A 16,578-nucleotide genomic window follows, 5' to 3' on the forward strand; every position below is an offset into this window, starting at 1 on the left:
CTTGAAATAATAAATGAGTGAAATTGAACAAAGAACAATTCATTTATGGGGATTACGGTAATTATATAGGATTTTTTCTATTTTATAAGAACTTTTCCATAGGAAAAAATTGCGAAATTCCTACGGGTTTATTATGAAAGTACGTATATTTAAGAGTTTTATGTAACATTTTTAGTCACAATTTTTCATATTTAAGCTTTTGTGAAGAAATCTATGAAAGGGTTATGAAACTTTTGACGAGACTCTTAACTTTTCAAAGGATCATCGAATACTAAAAATTTAAAATAGTTTCATTAGTTTATTAGTTTCTTCGTGTAATCGTGTATTGACATTGGAATTTCCATTCATATTAATTTTTTAAATTCTGATGTAAATTTGATGTTAAAAGAAAAAGCACAGAGTGCAGACTGAAAAAGTCAACTTTTTGTCGGTAAAATTTTTTCCTCAAATCCATCGTTTTTGAGTTAAAAGTTTGGGAAATTTTCTTACATATTTTTGTTTTCCAGACACCATTTTGTGAATCTAAAATCATATTTCACTAATTGGAATCGTCATAACTTTAAGATAAGGGCCTATAGATGCTTCATTTTTACCTTAGACGCCAGGATTTAAAAGATTTTCATGTGAAAATTCGAAAAAATAATTTTTTTTTTTCGTAATCACGTTTTTTTTTAATAAATCCGTCCATAACTTTTGACCTGTTTGTTATATCGAAAATCTGACACCGGACTCGGAAAGTTCATTAAATTTTGCGTTGATTATGCTTACTCGCAAATTCTCTAGACCCTAGTTTAAGCAAAAGTACAACGATTCAAAAAAGTATCAAAAATGTGTCCGTCCCGGACTTGATGGGAAAAAAATTTACAATAGATATTTTAATTAACATGTTTACATGAATTTGAATTTGGCGCTCAGTGTGAGTGTTGATTTTTGGAGCAGTGTTTATCACTAGTCGAAATGTAATTGCGCGCCAATCCTGCAGGTAGCGCCACGAGCGGGGGACATCTCGCTCGAAGTATAAGAATAGCCACCATCATTGCGAGCCTTCTCGACTAGTACACATTGAGAAAGCCTCGTAACCGCGTGGCTCGCTCTCGGTCGTGTCGTTGTCGCTGATTGCAACATCGTAGCTGCACACTAAGCAACGATTCTCTTGCATTCTCAACTTTTTTCCTCGCTCGAAGCGAACTATATAACCCCGAATTGTCAGTCGTCGAGTATACATACGCATACGCATATCGGGCAACAACGTCGGTTCATACGTAGCGAGTTCACGTTCACCAACAAATCCTTGTGTGTGATCAGAGTATCCGCATCAAATTGTCGGGTCTTTGTGGCAGCGTGCGCGCATCATGTTAATAAGTTTCCGTCGGATTATTCTTGTCGATGATGTCGAAGCAGTTTCAACAGCAGCAGCCTCAGTCGATTTTTCGGTATTAGGATCGTTCAATTGTGTCAAGAGTAGCAATCGATGCATCGCCATCAACAGTGTTTTAGCCAACAGTATACGAAGGAAAATTAACAGTGCTAGACATTTACCCTCTTGATCGAGGCGTTCTACTTAGGCTCTTTCATCTCTCTCTCTCTCTCTCTCTCTCTTTCTGTCACTCACGCATTACAAATTCATTCTATTTTTTCTCTCTTCTCTCTTACTTTAACTCGTTATAGCAAGTTTACCTCGTCAAATTCTAGTGCAATCGGCTAAATACAGCCGCAAAAATATAGTAAGCTTTGCATACATATAACGTTCACTCATCATAATCATAAACGCATAGTCAAGAAAATTACGCCGAGACAACGTCGTAGGATCGTACACCGAATTATCATCCAAATAAAACGTTGGAATTTTCAAGATGCCAGGCAAAGGCAAAAGAAGAAAAGCTGGTGAGTAATCCATTTCATTATTATTATAACAAGTTGATAATGCGTGCCAAGTTTTGCTCGCCTGGTGAGCAAGCCATGCACATGCGGCAGCACAAGCACACGCATATAGACCTTGCCTCGCCTCTCGACTCTCGTACTTCCACAGCATGGCAGTAGCATCGCACTAAACGAATCTCGGCATGTACGTATACATACAACATACACACGTGCGTGAAAAACCCAACGATGCCACTATGTGCATGCTGCCTCATACATGCTCGCGTTATAATATCCAGGTATTGGCGTGCTCTTCATGCGTTGCTGCTACTGTTACTATTGCCTACATATACATGCTCCAACTGCTAACAGACTGCACTTACGTCACGAGTTATTTTTACTTACCAAAGATCGTCTGCAGATATTTTTTGCCTTTGTTCCGACGATATTTTTTGCATCTCTGTTTCGGTATTTACATTTACTGAATACAGGCATGCAGTGAGTGCGTTTATGGCTTTGCCAGAGTGACAGAAAGATCGAGATGCATTAGTATATATATATATATATATATATATATTCACGCAAACGTATATACGTCGTCTATGTATGGGCGCTACGCTCGCATGCGCAGGTGTGAACGTTCTCGAAAGCTTTTATTAAAGGGACACTAGCGGTCATGTGGCTGTCATGCCTTTCATTTGTACAATTATAGAATATAAAAATTAGATTCTCACCGGTATGTTTTGACAACTGTTTCGACTTCCATATGTTTCTCGCGCGCAAGACGAGCTCCTACTACTTACGTCAATAACGTAATAAGTCGACTGCATCATGCACTTTCGCATTATTTTGCACATTTTTTATTTCTCGTGTATCTCAAAATGATACGCTCGCGTATATCAATCTAAATGCAAAAATTGTGTCAATCCAAGAAAGTCTAATCAGACAGAAAAAAAATGCATTTTTCGCGCTAAAATAACACGGATATTGGCACTGCGATGCGAGTTTGGAAAAAATCATTATCTTAGTACGCAGTTATATTGAATCAAACTCGTGCACTAGAGGTGACACCCGCTTTTTAGCAAGAATTTCCAGTCGTGGTTAATTTATGTTTACCTACATCATATTGAAAATTCACGTGAAAACGCGTTACATAATCCATGAAACTCGTAGTTAATTTTTTGAAATTATTGCACTTGCGTGCATACTAGTAACAGCTGTTGACTGAGTTTAAATGTAAAAGAATATAAAAACAACACAAGCATGATGTTAGTGTGAGTAGTGTAATGACGAAACGAACTTGCGCAAGAGTGTGATATATACATTCACGTATCATATACACAAGGAGGAGGTACCAAGTGCGATAGTACATAAATCCGATCGATTCGCATTGTCGTCATTGTCATTGAAGTCCACGTGAAAAACGTGCGATAGACTCATATTACAAAGACAGAGCAACAAAACGAGCTTTTGATGCTTAAGCCACGTGCCCTGCGCACACGAGGGGCAAAAGAGAAACCCTTCGCGCTCTTTTAAAAGACCTTGATGTTATTCTACTTTTACCCCAGCTCCATACTGATTTTTTTTGTTTTCTTTTTGCGCGTGGCTCGATTCTTGACTTTTTCCTCTTTTTTCTGTCTGCCTCACTCTCTTTCACTCTCCTCGTTGGCTTTTTCCTCGTGCAGGTGAAAGGAATGGCAATAGGCCGCGAAACATTTCTTGCCAATCACTCATAACTTTGAATACATTTTTTTCCAAAATAGATTTTGGGTAACAATACTGAAAAATCTCTGATTAATTAATTTGTAGGGCTAATCGTGACGATGCCTTCGTTTCTTTATTAATTTTAGTAGGTGTAACGCTTGAATTACGTATATTATTCATGAGACGAAAGGAAATCGTTATACAATATGGCATTATATAAAAATTAGATTTGACAAATTACACTGTATAAAAGTGTTTTACTTTTTTATGCAAGACCAATTGTATGAGTAACATATGCTTATGCCTTGGATTATCTTTCTGCATTCTGTGCTTATCAACACTTTTTTGTTTTATCACTGCAAAAATAAACTACAATGACTATGCTGTCTACCATTCGTTCAATAGGTATTTACTGAGATTGACGGCATTTTAACATTGCAGACTAGGTTACGAGATATCAATATTTATTTTCCATTACTTATTTTTATCGACAATAAACCGGATCCAACTGTGCACAATAACATTTTTACGAATGATGTTTGTTATTGTGAAAAAAGTGAACGATACAATGTTGTGTAATATTGCAGTCTGAAGTATACACCGGTAATATAATAAAAAACGTTTTTACGATGATTTGCAGGTAGGCGTAACCATCCTGACTCTGATGACGAGTCTGTGACGGATACTGGTAGCTACATTTCGGGCTCGGACGCTCATAGTGTCCTGGACGAGGGTAATGATAACAACGAGGTCGAGGAAATTTACGAACAGGACTCTTACAATGATGAAATTGACGGCCTTACGTCCAAAAGTGCCCAGAGCCGAGTGTCCCACTTCCGTAAGGTCGGCAAGTCTTTTACCGACAAATATGTGCCGGATTTCATTGAAGATCGAAAGTTCACCCTCACAGACGCCATTGAAAGAAGCTTGAAAAAAGGCAAGGGAGAGGAACAAAGTACTGCAGCTAAACTGAGTACCTTGATGTGTGCACAATTGGGCGATTATGCTGAGGATGTATATAAAGATCTTAAACCAACAATGACTAAAATTGCCAATGATAATGCAGCCTCGATTGCTGGTAGATCTGAGGTAAAAAACTTTATTAAACATTTTACTTCCTATTTCTAATCAAGTGCCAATTATCTTATAAAAGTTGTTGTTTTATTTGTGCAGTGCTGCTGGTCTCTTAGCATGAATCAATTTTTGTCCGGCAAAGATCTTAGCGAATTTTTAGAGTTAAGTCAGCTATTATCAAATGTATTTGCTGGTTCTTATTTGAAAGGAAATGGTGCAATGGCAAAAGTTACACCTGAACTTGCTGTACTCCATGCTGCTGCAATTTCATCTTGGACTTTACTTTTGACAACAATGAATTCTGGTGACATAAATAATTTACTGAAGAGTGCACAAACAAATACCTCTATGCCGTATGTACCATAAAAATAATTATGATTGTTAATAGTATTAAATGAAAATTTTTCATTACATTTTTTTTTATTAACAGATCTCTTGATCAATTAAGTGGATTGCTTCAATCACCTCATTTAGATGTGCGTATGACAGCAGGTGAAGCATTGGCTGTAATTTTTGAGTTGGGACGAAATTATTCAGAAGATTATGAGCAAGATTGGGCCGAAGAATTAGTTGAATCTTTGAAAGAATTGGCCACTGATTCAAATAAATTTAGGGCTAAAAAAGATAAAACTATTCAGCGAGCTACCTTCAGAGATATTCTGCGTTACATTGAAGTATGAACCATAAATGTTGATGTTGACAACAAAGATACCACATATACAATATCTAATGAATAAAAACTTTTGCATTGTAGGAAGATATTACTCCAGAAACTCAAATTAGATTTGGAAAAGAAACATTATTTTTGGAAGGATGGTGTGCTCGCACTCAATACAATGCTTGTTGCAGATTACTTGGTCCTAGCATCAACATTCATTTGACTGAAAATCAAGTGCTTAGAGATGTGTTTAATCTTGGCAACAAAATCGTTGAACCTATTGGAGATCCAACAAAAAAAGTCCCTAAATTTCAAAAAGTAATTTTGATATTAATTATGTTTATAATATAAAAAATGTGAATTTCAAAACTAATGAGGTTTTCTTTATTTTCAGACTTTGATGAATGCTGCAGCTTTTAAAGCTCGCACTAAAATCAGAAACAAATGCAGAAGTAAGCGCTCAGCCGATTTGGCGGACGAATTTTAATTATTTATCATGACACGGTATTGATGTACATTTTTTACTTTTTGGATCATTAAAACAAAAATTTACTTTTATGTTACTTTTTTCATTATTGGCATTCGAAATTAATTGAATTATAATTTAATATTAGTCATGTTGTTCTTGGTACATAATTAGTGCATATTTCAAGAGCAAGAACTTCATGATAAAGAATGTAATAAACTGATGTAATTGAGTTTAACTTTCATTTAAAAATGTAGCATAATGATACATATTTAATACTTTTGTAATCTAAAGATACACATCAGAAAAGATGTGTATAATTTATAATTGTATATATATCACAAAAAAAAATTTATCAGGTTTTTAATATTTTGATTGATAAATAGGTAAATTGTGTTAAGTTTTGGACACGTAAAATTGTTGATTTGTTTGTGAGATTGAGTAGACATCGTTTTCCAGTTTTAGAAAAACTTTGACAACGTTAATTTTCACATTGCTTTTTATTTAGTCAAGTATGTATGCTCAGCATTTATAGACAAAATATTAAATTTAATATATTATTATACACTGTATGTAATAAATCCAATAAAAATAAAAAATCTCTTTTTTTCATTCACCTAAATTATGTCCAAAGTCCATAATTAAGATTTTTAGTCATTTGTATACTTAAAATAAATATTTATTTGTATCCGATTTACAAAACTAAAAGTTTTTTTGCAATGTAAATTTTTTTATATACACTTCATTAAAACATATGTACAGAGACAATATTGTTAGCATATCAAACTAATCGAACCAAAAAAATTAAAAAATACTGTAACATAAAAAACTTAATATATACACATATTTAAAGATATTACTATGAATACTTTGATAATTTGACATTATTGAAGAAAATTTTTGCTTTCAACGGAAAATACTAAAACTCCAAAAGCAACACAATTTTTTGGTTCAAAACCTAGTGTCATTTCATAAGGCATACTAGTTAATGTACTAGAATGAGACATTAAAAAAAATACACAATGAATGAGAACAAGTATTATGAAGTTATTTATCTAATCAAGATGCAAATATACTTTTTGTTGGGAAAATTCTCTTTCACTCAACATTTTCCATCGATATCCTAAAGTCTTGGAAATAGCTTCTTCAGTTTTTTTGTAATCATTACTGTGATCTTTAATCCAGTTGTAATGTTCTGCAGTCCAGTCACCAATATTTAACCATTCAGCATCGCATTTTTTCATAACTAAGTTGCGTCTTACATGTAGGAAGCGTAATTGTTTTGCGGTCGAAACGATTTCTAGAAGTGTTGCCGTCGAAACTTTATCTCGTATCATCTACATAAGAAAAGATCACCGTTATGAATTTAAAAAAAAATATTAAATATTTTTTTTTTCATAATGGAGATACCAAAGCCAAGCTAAAATAATTAATTTCAAACACATTTTTTGAGAATTTCACTAAACATCTTTAAAAAAAGCTACATGGATGTCTTCATTTTGTTGTTTTGTAGACATCATCTAGACTAGCTTTATTGAAAAATACTTCGCGGAAATCTGAATGTACCTGTATAGGTATGTTCAATTTGTCTTGGATTTGGTTCTCCTTAAAGTTGGTGAATTGAAATTATCAAATTTAAATAATATACTCAAAAACCAGATTGTCTTATGTAAAACAAAGAAAATATATGTTTTAGAAAAATGAACTTCAAAGTAAAAATTAAATTATAACCATATGTGATTGCAATGTAAATTAAAAGTGAGAAGAAAATAACTTGCCAGTGTATTTATATTAGGGCTGAGTTTGCAAAGTTTTACAATTGCCTCATCAATTCTTTTTGAAAACTTTCTAGGCATATACTTTCTTGAAAGTCCTTTAAAAGCATAAACCCTTAAGCTCTTGCCAAAATATAGTGCATGTTTTATTACTGTGGCATGTAGAACCTAAAATGAAAAAAATCTTTTAATATTGCAGTTCTATATAAAAAAATATAAAAAGTAAATGTACCTGAGAATTTGAATTATCTAATACTATACTGTGGCACGGGATTTCACTGTGCAAACTTGCATCAAATAAAAATATATTTTCACATACTCTTTGATTTTCTATTTCAAAATGAACCATTAAATAAGGGTTGTTCTTTTTCATTTTTTTCCATGCTGAGTTTTTTGGCTACAAAAATATTCAAATGTTCATTACAGAATGATAATCAATTTTCTTGTAATTTTCATTTTTAGTTCATGTCATTCTTAAAATTCTTCCAATCACCATAATTTCAAACTTACCAAATATGTTTCTTTTGGACTGTATCGATTTTGCAGTATATGAAGATGTCTCAATTGAGTGAATCCCAATAATTCTATAACATCTTCATCAAGGCTCTGAGGGCTAACGACTAGAGTCTGAAATATAAATGAATGTAATCAATGACATCTTTTATTTTCATACGGAAGGTAACTCACATTCAAGTTCAAAAATACGCCAACATGCAACAAAGGACAGTGAAATTTTGTAGCATTAATCAAAACTAATTTTCTCAAAGTCTGTGTACAATTTGCACAAACTTCATCCATTAAGTGTAAAGCTTCTCTACTCTCTAACATCAAGTCTACAAGTTCCAAACATCTGAGATTTTCAAGATTTTTCATGAGTCTTTTTAGACCTTCAAGCAATTTTCCTCCAGTACCAAAAAGTTTAATTGAGTCAGGATCTTCTCTGTTGGCCATATTACAAGGAAATGTAAATTTCAACCTGCGCACAAGCTTGCCAATACCTGGCACTGTTGTATAATCAGTACCTTGTTTTTCAGCATACCAAGAAAACATGTTCATGAATTCATAGAGATTATAAAAGTTCATCATTGGCTCAAATATGATACATTTAAAATTGGCTCCAACTTTGTTCAAGCAAGCTGAAGTTCTCATGTGATCCAAAACATATTGCCAACCACTGTAGTAGTTATATTTTCCTCTTGTAAGAGTTGTTTCTTGTAGGGTAAATGTGTTCCAAGTATATGGTAATTTAAATGCTCGATACCAATTTTTGCACACCAATGAAGCATAATATTTTTGTTTTATGTTTAGATGCGAAAAAATTTCTTCAAGCAAGATATCTGGCAATCGATCCCAATTACTATAAACTTTGTCTCTTCGTTCTTCCTCGGTATCTTCTTCGACATCCACATAAAGAGCTACAAAATGGAATTGAAAATTTTAAAAAATTGATATACCCGAGGTTTACAAAGCTCTAGTCTTCCAAAATTTTATGCGCAGTTTTATCATGCTATAGCTGTGCCGATTTCATGACGCTAAGCTGACAAAAGTTATAAATAAATATACCGAGCGGCAACGTGAATATTACGTATAAGTGCGAAATAAAAACGTAGCTATCACATTATTCGAAATTATCATTAAATCGTAATAAATGTGAAATTAATTTGAACATATTTGAAAAAAAAAATTCAAAAAAAATGAAGGTCCAATATCAAAGAAGGAAAAAAATCTAGATCTGTCAAAGTCTGTTACATCGTGACGTCAATAAGATCAGTCGTTGCTGTTAGCGCCGCGGTAAAATTAATGCTCTAGAAATCTAGATTCAAAATTCGTAAAAAGCTCTTTACGATGATCATACCTTCATCGTCTCCATTGAGCTTCCAACCACCGTTATTCATGTTGACAGATGAAAAATTTAAGCACCAAGCTGTCGACTACACATTTGAAGAAGTCCGTGGTATACTAAACGGCTGCATATCGCCTCTCGGCTTTTCTGCCTTACTCGGGGCTGTGGCCGCTACGCCGGACACGGATCTAAAAATACAATTGCAACGCCTCGCAAGTCTCGATGTATACTTGTCACTATGCACTAACCGTCCGCATATAAGCCTACGCATATACATATACGTACACCTTTATATACGCACTACAGGTAAATCCAAACTAGACGACGTTGACCTGCAGCGGCCACCGTTGCAAAAGGCGAGAAAAAATGTGCCTTCGACTCTCTAGCTCGCAAGCAACGCAGCCTCGAACATAGAGCTTTTCATCTTTTCATCACTCGTTGATTGTTTCTCGTGATTAATATCCGTTTTTTCATTGCATACATATCTGCCTGATTCTCGTCGTGCCTACGCATGACTGCCGAGGACTTGTTTGTCTTCGCAGGTAGCTTAGCTGTACATACCGATTTGACAGTGAGAGAAAAATTACAAACTCGTGTGCCAAAAAATTTTTCATTTTCTCGAGACTTTTTTTAGATTAACGAATTACTTTTTTTTAATACGACACAATTATCTTGAAAAATTGTTGAAACGTAACACTGTAACCAAACTACTTTAGTAGCACCACCAGATCAAATTATTTCAACGCCACTTGTAAGGATTCTTAGACTGGTAGAGCACGTTATTATGTATGTAGCAGACATAAGATCAGAATATAATATGCAAATGAAACTGAGTGTTCAACAAGTGTGACGTCATGCTGTTGTAACTTTTGGAAAAATATTTAAATTGTTATATTTCATCAACTCAAAAATATTTTGACCTGTTTGTATGATACATTTTAATACAACTTAGTGGTTGATTAATAAATTCAATTAATTGTAGAAAATTTTTCTTATGAAAATCTGCTACACCTACATGAGATAAAACAGTTTTTCCGGCTATATAAATACATCATTTTGTTTGTATCATATCATATGTCAGTCACGCTATGTAATATAACCCCTAAGAGTTGAATTTATTGTCTTTAATAACTTTCACATTCTCCAACATAATAAAATTGTGCTTGCTTCAATCAAAATTAAATTCTACATGATGGAAAATAACGAAGAAAATTGGAGAGTTGAATGTTCAGATGATGAAAAATATGAATTTAATAAAAAGGTAAGATTAAATTTTGATTTGTTGTATGAGAAAAAACTAATTTTGCTTTCGTGTTTCCAGAATGAATGGATTCCCAAACCAGACGATTTACTTGCTCTTATAGATGAAATGGAAAATAACAATCGAGTTCTTAAACTTGAGTGGAAATGTCCAGGTAAACGAGCACCATCACCTGTCACAACAATAAATAATCACCAAGAGAATCCAACGACGGAGTTCAAGTAAAAATTTTATTTGATGCACTTACATTAAATAACTGAATCTAATTATGATTCCATATTAAAATTATAGACCACCGAAAGAAAATTCAGATTTTGATTTTATGGATGAAATGTCATCACCAAGACAGCCAGTTCGAAGAATAGGTGAAAGTACTCCAAAAGGGAGTGCAAAAAAGAAAACTGCCACATTCAATGGTGTTTTGACAACTATGTTACGTCATAGAAGGTTAGAACAAGAAATAGGATCTAGTCCTAAAAAATCTGAGCCAGGATCACCTAGTATGAAGTCATAAATGAAGTCATAAAGTCTTAACTTTGAGCATTGTAAATATTGATATAATTTATAGGGTGAATAATTAACCATATTTCAAATCGATAATACTTAAATACCTATTCCATTAAAATTTATAAAATTAATATTATTCAGAAGAACATTTACCTAGATAAGGTATTAAAATTTATCCTCTGTGAGGGTACGCTTTTAATTTGATTATGACCAATGTCAATATATTAGTAAGTGAGAACGTGATATTTTTTATAAAAATTACATACTTAATTTTATATATTCATTATAAATATAACTTATAACATGCATAATAACTAATTTAAAATATCGTAACTTTCATTAAAATTTTAATTTTTGAATTCTAATTTTAGTTATCTATTTTATGTCAAAAACTTTCCTTCTATCTTTTTATAAAATGAAAATCAATTTATCTTTTTGTAACTATCAGCCCAATCTGGGTAAACATCGGTCTTATAAATAAATCTACCCCACGTAATAAATAAAAGTATAACTACAATTGGGCCATAAGTAGCCACTCCGCAGCCACCAATTACAAGACTTTTGATTCGTATGTGTCCAGCTGCCAATACAATAGCATTTGGAGGGGTTCCAGTAGGGAATCTGAATGCATGTGAAACTACGAGGGTTGCAGGAATCATGAAATATAGTGGATGTATTTTTGCCCGCACACTCTGTAAAAAAGATTATTTTAAAGTACATAAAAGTTAAAAATTTAATTTATTATATTGTTGTAGATGTAATTATGTATGACTATTGAAAGACTTCTTTTGTAATTACCATTTCAGCAATAATTGGTAGTATAATATTAGCAACTCCTATATTAGATGTAAATTCCGTAACCACACTCATGAGTATACAAACTACAATCAGTAAGGCAAAGGGAGGTAGACCAAAAAGTTCTTCCATTGAATCACCAATTTTTTGTGATAGTCCTGATTCTAAACTGCCCTTTGAAATTGCAAAACCACCACCAAATATGAACATGAGACTCCAAGGAACTTTTTCTTCAACTACTTTCCATGATACTAAGGCGTCTGAAGGTTTGCGTGGCCTTATAGTAGCTACATAAAATTGAATAAATAAATATAGGCGTACTTTTAATAATACATTTCTTAAGTTAAAATTTTGAATGTCAAAAATAAGTAAAAAAATACCTTTTTTATCCATTTTTAAGAATACTAAAAGTAATTTTTCTGTTTATATACTAATTAATGTTATAACAAAGATTTGTACTATGAACAATGCACATAAATGTTTAGACTAGGCGAGATTTGTGGGTAGAGCTAGCGTATCCGTTAGGATTAGAGTTAATTAAAGTGACAGCTTGATACGTTTACCTTAATTCTCTGGTCGTAAATTCACCTCGAAGGTAAGAAGTAAATTTAGATAATTTTAGAGAGAAAAAATTCTTTATTTTTAATTTTAATTTGTATAGCCCGCACTAGATTCAAGACGATTTAAAAAAATAAAAACAAATTAACTACCTTTAAAACTCGCTAAATATCGTAGCGAAAACTTTTTCTTTGCTGAAAAATTTTAGATTTCAGAATGTCGCTAATATAATAATTCCTACCAAGCTGACAAATGGATGCGTTTGTAATTACCATTTTTGCTGAAAGCATGAATAAAAGCCAGGTCTTTTGGTATAACGAACAGGAGAATAGCCACTAACATGAGAGAAGTCGATTCTTTAATTTCCCTGTAATCATGAAATGGGTATTAATTAGATACGCGTGTGAGAGACAAAGCCAGGGTAACAGAATTATATTGTTTTTGTAATGTCTTTTAAAACTTCACTAAAAATATTCTTCCAATTTTTCAAAAAAAAAAGAAAAAAGAAAAAGGTATTACATTTTTGTCGAAGAATCATCTCCCTCAACCCTGGGTTTGGGTTCATAGTTGTCATACTCACACGTCAACTGGTAGTCTGTCGGCCCAACCACTGATGAATCCAGGCGAGCGGAAGAACATAAGAAAGATGCAGAGCAAGAAAAGAATTCCGACGGCGATTTGGTGAAAGTTCATTTTACCCAAGCTGCTGTATTTTTCACGGATGATCTGCAAATGATTAGAATGATTATGCAGTCCGCAGGTTTGCCTTATTCATTTGAATATTTTCAGCGATAATTGCATAAATGATGAAACTTGAATATAATTGCTCCAATGAAGTTTATTACAACTTTCTCGCGTGTTTCGGATTATTTAAGTTGTAAAATTATACAACTCATACATATATTTGTTGCAGATAAATACCTCGCATCTTCTGGCATAATACACATACACTCAAAAGAAATGCGTAGAGTTGATTTTTTCCGAAGACATAGTTTGGAAAAATGTACTCTCGAGCTGCGTCTAATATAAATGTATACATGTTGACGGTAAGTTTTTGAAGTAGCGTTTCTAAGGTATCGCGTCGTGCGACCCAGGACACAAAAGTTTAAATGAGGAATTGTCCGCGAATAAAGTAGATGTGTACATGATTTACTCGGTGAAAAGGCCACGGCAGAGCTTTTGCTGCAGCGGAAGAATCGCAAACTCGATGTGTAGGAAAGAGCGCAAAGAAAAGGGCCTTGGCCGCATACCCTTTTGGCTACTCGCATGCCTTCGGGTCCGATCTCGGCGTTTCGAGCGTCGACGCTGTTGGGTCTTAACCAGCCCATGTAGAAGAAAAGCATGTAGAACCAGGTGAGGGCAACGTTGATTACGGTTTGAGGCAGAGCCCAGATCATCCATTGGCCAAAGTCGATACCGGGCGAATCGGGAAAAGAATCCTCGAAGATGCCCTTGAACGCGAGATTGGCCCCGGTGCCGATTATGGTGGCGGTGCCTCCAAACGTCGACGCGTAGGCTGTGCCCAGCAGGTAGGCTTTCGTCACTTGGGTCGGTTCCGGAAACCTGTTTTTGCGTCGATTGCCATGTATTATCTTGGCAAAACAATAAAACAAAACTTACTCGTCCGGATCGTCAGCATTACTCTCGAAAACTTTTCCAAGACCTTCCTGCAGTGATGGAAAAGCGACAAAATACGGTTTATCGGCAATGATTAAAGCCGTTGGTGACAAGTAGCAAGCAAGATTGTTCCATTGACCTTCTCGAGCTCGAACAGCACGGCGAATACGATGGGCACCATCATGGACGTGCAGGCGGTGTTGCTGATCCACATGGAGAGGAAGGTCGTGACGCAGAGCAGACCGCCGAGCAGTCGCTTGTGGTTGCAGCCGAAGGCGATCATGCTCCTGAGGGCGATGCGCTCGTGCAGCTTGCTGTGCTCGATGGCGATGGCGAATATGAGCCCGCCGACGAACATCATGATCGTGTCGTTGACGTAGCACTGGCACGTGGTCGCCGAGTCGAGCACGCCGAACACCGGGAAGAGGGCGAGCGGCAGCAACGACGTCACCGCCATGGGCATCGCTTCCGTCGCCCAGTAGCTGCCCATCAGCAGGATTACGAAGCCGCATCGGGCGGACTTGCAAATTACAACGTGATACAATTTATAAATTGCGCTTCATCGACTATCCGTAGTCCGAAGCGTTGCTCGGCTCAACCGCAGGCCTGCTGCTTTCAGACCGACACTTGGATCGCGCTTGACTTTTTCATTCCATATTTTCGACCAAGTCACTTGGAAATTGATCGTTATATCTTGCGATCGCTTCATTGCAAGCAATAACGATCTTTTGACATCGTTCGACCATTCATTTCGTAAAAATAAGCCGTGCAATTTTAAAAAATACAACCATTTCTATGATTATTAATATGCAACGACCAGTAAGTAAATGAAAATGGAAAGCTCCGACGCGCTGCACTCGCACAATATAATAAATTCATGAAATGGCTACAATGAGCCTTGAAAGGTTTGAACTTCAAGTGCCCAGCTTCACTGTACTCGGCATAATACTCTGGGTACACATTATTGCGTTTACGTATATATGTACACATTTAGCCCTCGTGATTAATTGAAATGAAACGGTATTTATATATAGTCATGTTTTAACCAAATGGACGAAACAACGAGATATTACGATTGGCAATTCAAAGTTAAATAACGTGAGGCTCGGAGTAACTTACCCGAGTTTTGTAAACCAAAATTAGAGGAAGAAGCGCTATCGGCATGACGCAGACCACTATCGATCGCCAATAAATCCTCCCGAATCTCAGCATTTTTGCGCCAAATGTCGCGTTATCGTACACCGCGGCCCTATAGAATTTCATTATTACCTGAGTAAGTTTTCAATAATATTCCCAATCGATCCAGTGATGACTTTAAAAAAACATGAACAAAACTGACCCAGACATCTGTGGCGTAGATGGAACAGTTCCTCGGCCGAGATTCATCTCACTCCACCACAAACTACTTTATTAAAAATTGATTTTTCACTGATTTAACTCTTTCGTGTGAAATTCCACAAAAAAGCATTGTCAACTATGAAATACAATAGATGTGAGCTTTTCTTTGGTTATAGTTTGCAAGACGCATTTTCGCTCAGAAATAATTGAAGAACGCTACATTGGTGATATTATTGAACATGATACAGGCAGATGAAAAATCAACTTCTAAAACTCGGACAGTCTACTTTGTCGCCTCAGTACAGAAAGGTATCTCGTTTAAACTCGGAGGAAAAAGGGACCAAATTCCTTATAACATAGGACTTAGCACCTTTTTGCCTCCAAGTTCAAACGAGATATCTCTCAGCTCATTTCATAATATATCAAATATTAGGACTATTTCCAAACCAAATTTTGACCGCTTTGCTTAGAAAAAAACATAAGTAAAAGCTTTCAAATTTTTTTTAGTTTCATTTCAACGTTAAAATATGGCTTCAGGCCACAAGTACGGCATAATCTTGGTTTTTGACTACTTACTTGGGAGCTTGTCTTTTTAAGTATCAAAGAAAAATGTAATTTGTTTTAAATCTACAAATATAAAAGCCTCAAGATTTTTCATGACATTGTTGTTGACTTTAGTTTTCATAATAAAAATTGCACAATTGCTGTAAATACTAAAAATCTTTTTTTATCATTCTCATTTTAAGAGGAAATCATTTAATTAGTCAAGAAAAAACGATTATCAAATGTTTTAATATTATTTTCATATTCATTTTCCCATATTCTTCTCACTGGAGCATCGATCTCTTTGCTTTTTATAAGAAGTCTAATTGATGTATGTTACATTTTTTCACGAGTTTTCTACTTTTTTCATCGAAAGGCTAACATTCGCTCATAAGCTGAGTTTAACGATTCTTGGACACGCGAACTAGAAGTTAAAAATTTTTTACTTGCACCACACGTTTTTAAGTAGCTTTATTGAGTCGTTACGTCGCTACATAATTTTCAACTGAAAATAAAAAAAATCGAATCATTAAGAGTTGTAATATAAAATAAGATATAATAACATAAGTTAGATCCAAA

At 34.7% G+C, this 16,578-nt stretch overlaps 4 protein-coding genes across 4 annotated transcripts; 2 read left to right on the forward strand and 2 right to left on the reverse strand.

The window, feature by feature from the left end:
* Window positions 1-1,044: 1,044 nt before the first annotated feature.
* LOC106659345 (interferon-related developmental regulator 1) lies at window positions 1,045-6,361 on the forward strand. The gene is made up of 6 exons (XM_014381862.2): window positions 1,045-1,884; window positions 4,205-4,653; window positions 4,738-4,991; window positions 5,069-5,312; window positions 5,393-5,614; window positions 5,691-6,361. The coding sequence occupies exons 1-6, from the start codon at window positions 1,854-1,856 to the stop codon at window positions 5,781-5,783; spliced, it is 1,293 nt and encodes a 430-aa protein (XP_014237348.1). The 5' UTR covers window positions 1,045-1,853; the 3' UTR covers window positions 5,784-6,361.
* On the reverse strand, window positions 5,861-10,169 carry LOC106659344. Its single transcript, XM_014381861.2, has 6 exons — window positions 9,393-10,169; window positions 8,225-8,952; window positions 8,048-8,164; window positions 7,770-7,934; window positions 7,541-7,705; window positions 5,861-7,099 (listed from the first exon to the last, which is right to left on the reverse strand). Exons 1-6 carry the CDS (start codon window positions 9,430-9,432, stop codon window positions 6,818-6,820), a joined length of 1,497 nt encoding a protein of 498 aa, XP_014237347.1. The 5' UTR covers window positions 9,433-10,169; the 3' UTR covers window positions 5,861-6,817.
* Window positions 10,170-10,328: 159 nt separating this feature from the next.
* Window positions 10,329-11,238, forward strand: LOC106659041 (PAXIP1-associated glutamate-rich protein 1). Its single transcript, XM_014381330.2, has 3 exons — window positions 10,329-10,641; window positions 10,702-10,862; window positions 10,933-11,238. The coding sequence occupies exons 1-3, from the start codon at window positions 10,570-10,572 to the stop codon at window positions 11,153-11,155; spliced, it is 456 nt and encodes a 151-aa protein (XP_014236816.1). The 5' UTR covers window positions 10,329-10,569; the 3' UTR covers window positions 11,156-11,238.
* Window positions 11,239-11,450: 212 nt separating this feature from the next.
* Window positions 11,451-15,504, reverse strand: LOC106658244 (protein I'm not dead yet-like). Its single transcript, XM_014380108.1, has 9 exons — window positions 15,458-15,504; window positions 15,238-15,367; window positions 14,258-14,638; window positions 14,122-14,168; window positions 13,752-14,064; window positions 13,082-13,227; window positions 12,774-12,868; window positions 11,947-12,230; window positions 11,451-11,840 (listed from the first exon to the last, which is right to left on the reverse strand). Exons 1-9 carry the CDS (start codon window positions 15,502-15,504, stop codon window positions 11,571-11,573), a joined length of 1,713 nt encoding a protein of 570 aa, XP_014235594.1. The 3' UTR covers window positions 11,451-11,570.
* Between the last annotated feature and the right edge of the window lie 1,074 nt (window positions 15,505-16,578).

This window comes from Trichogramma pretiosum, unplaced genomic scaffold (genome assembly GCF_000599845.2).
Source record: "Trichogramma pretiosum strain Unisexual culture from Peru unplaced genomic scaffold, Tpre_2.0 scaffold16, whole genome shotgun sequence".
NCBI classification, from domain to species: Eukaryota; Metazoa; Arthropoda; class Insecta; order Hymenoptera; family Trichogrammatidae; genus Trichogramma; species Trichogramma pretiosum.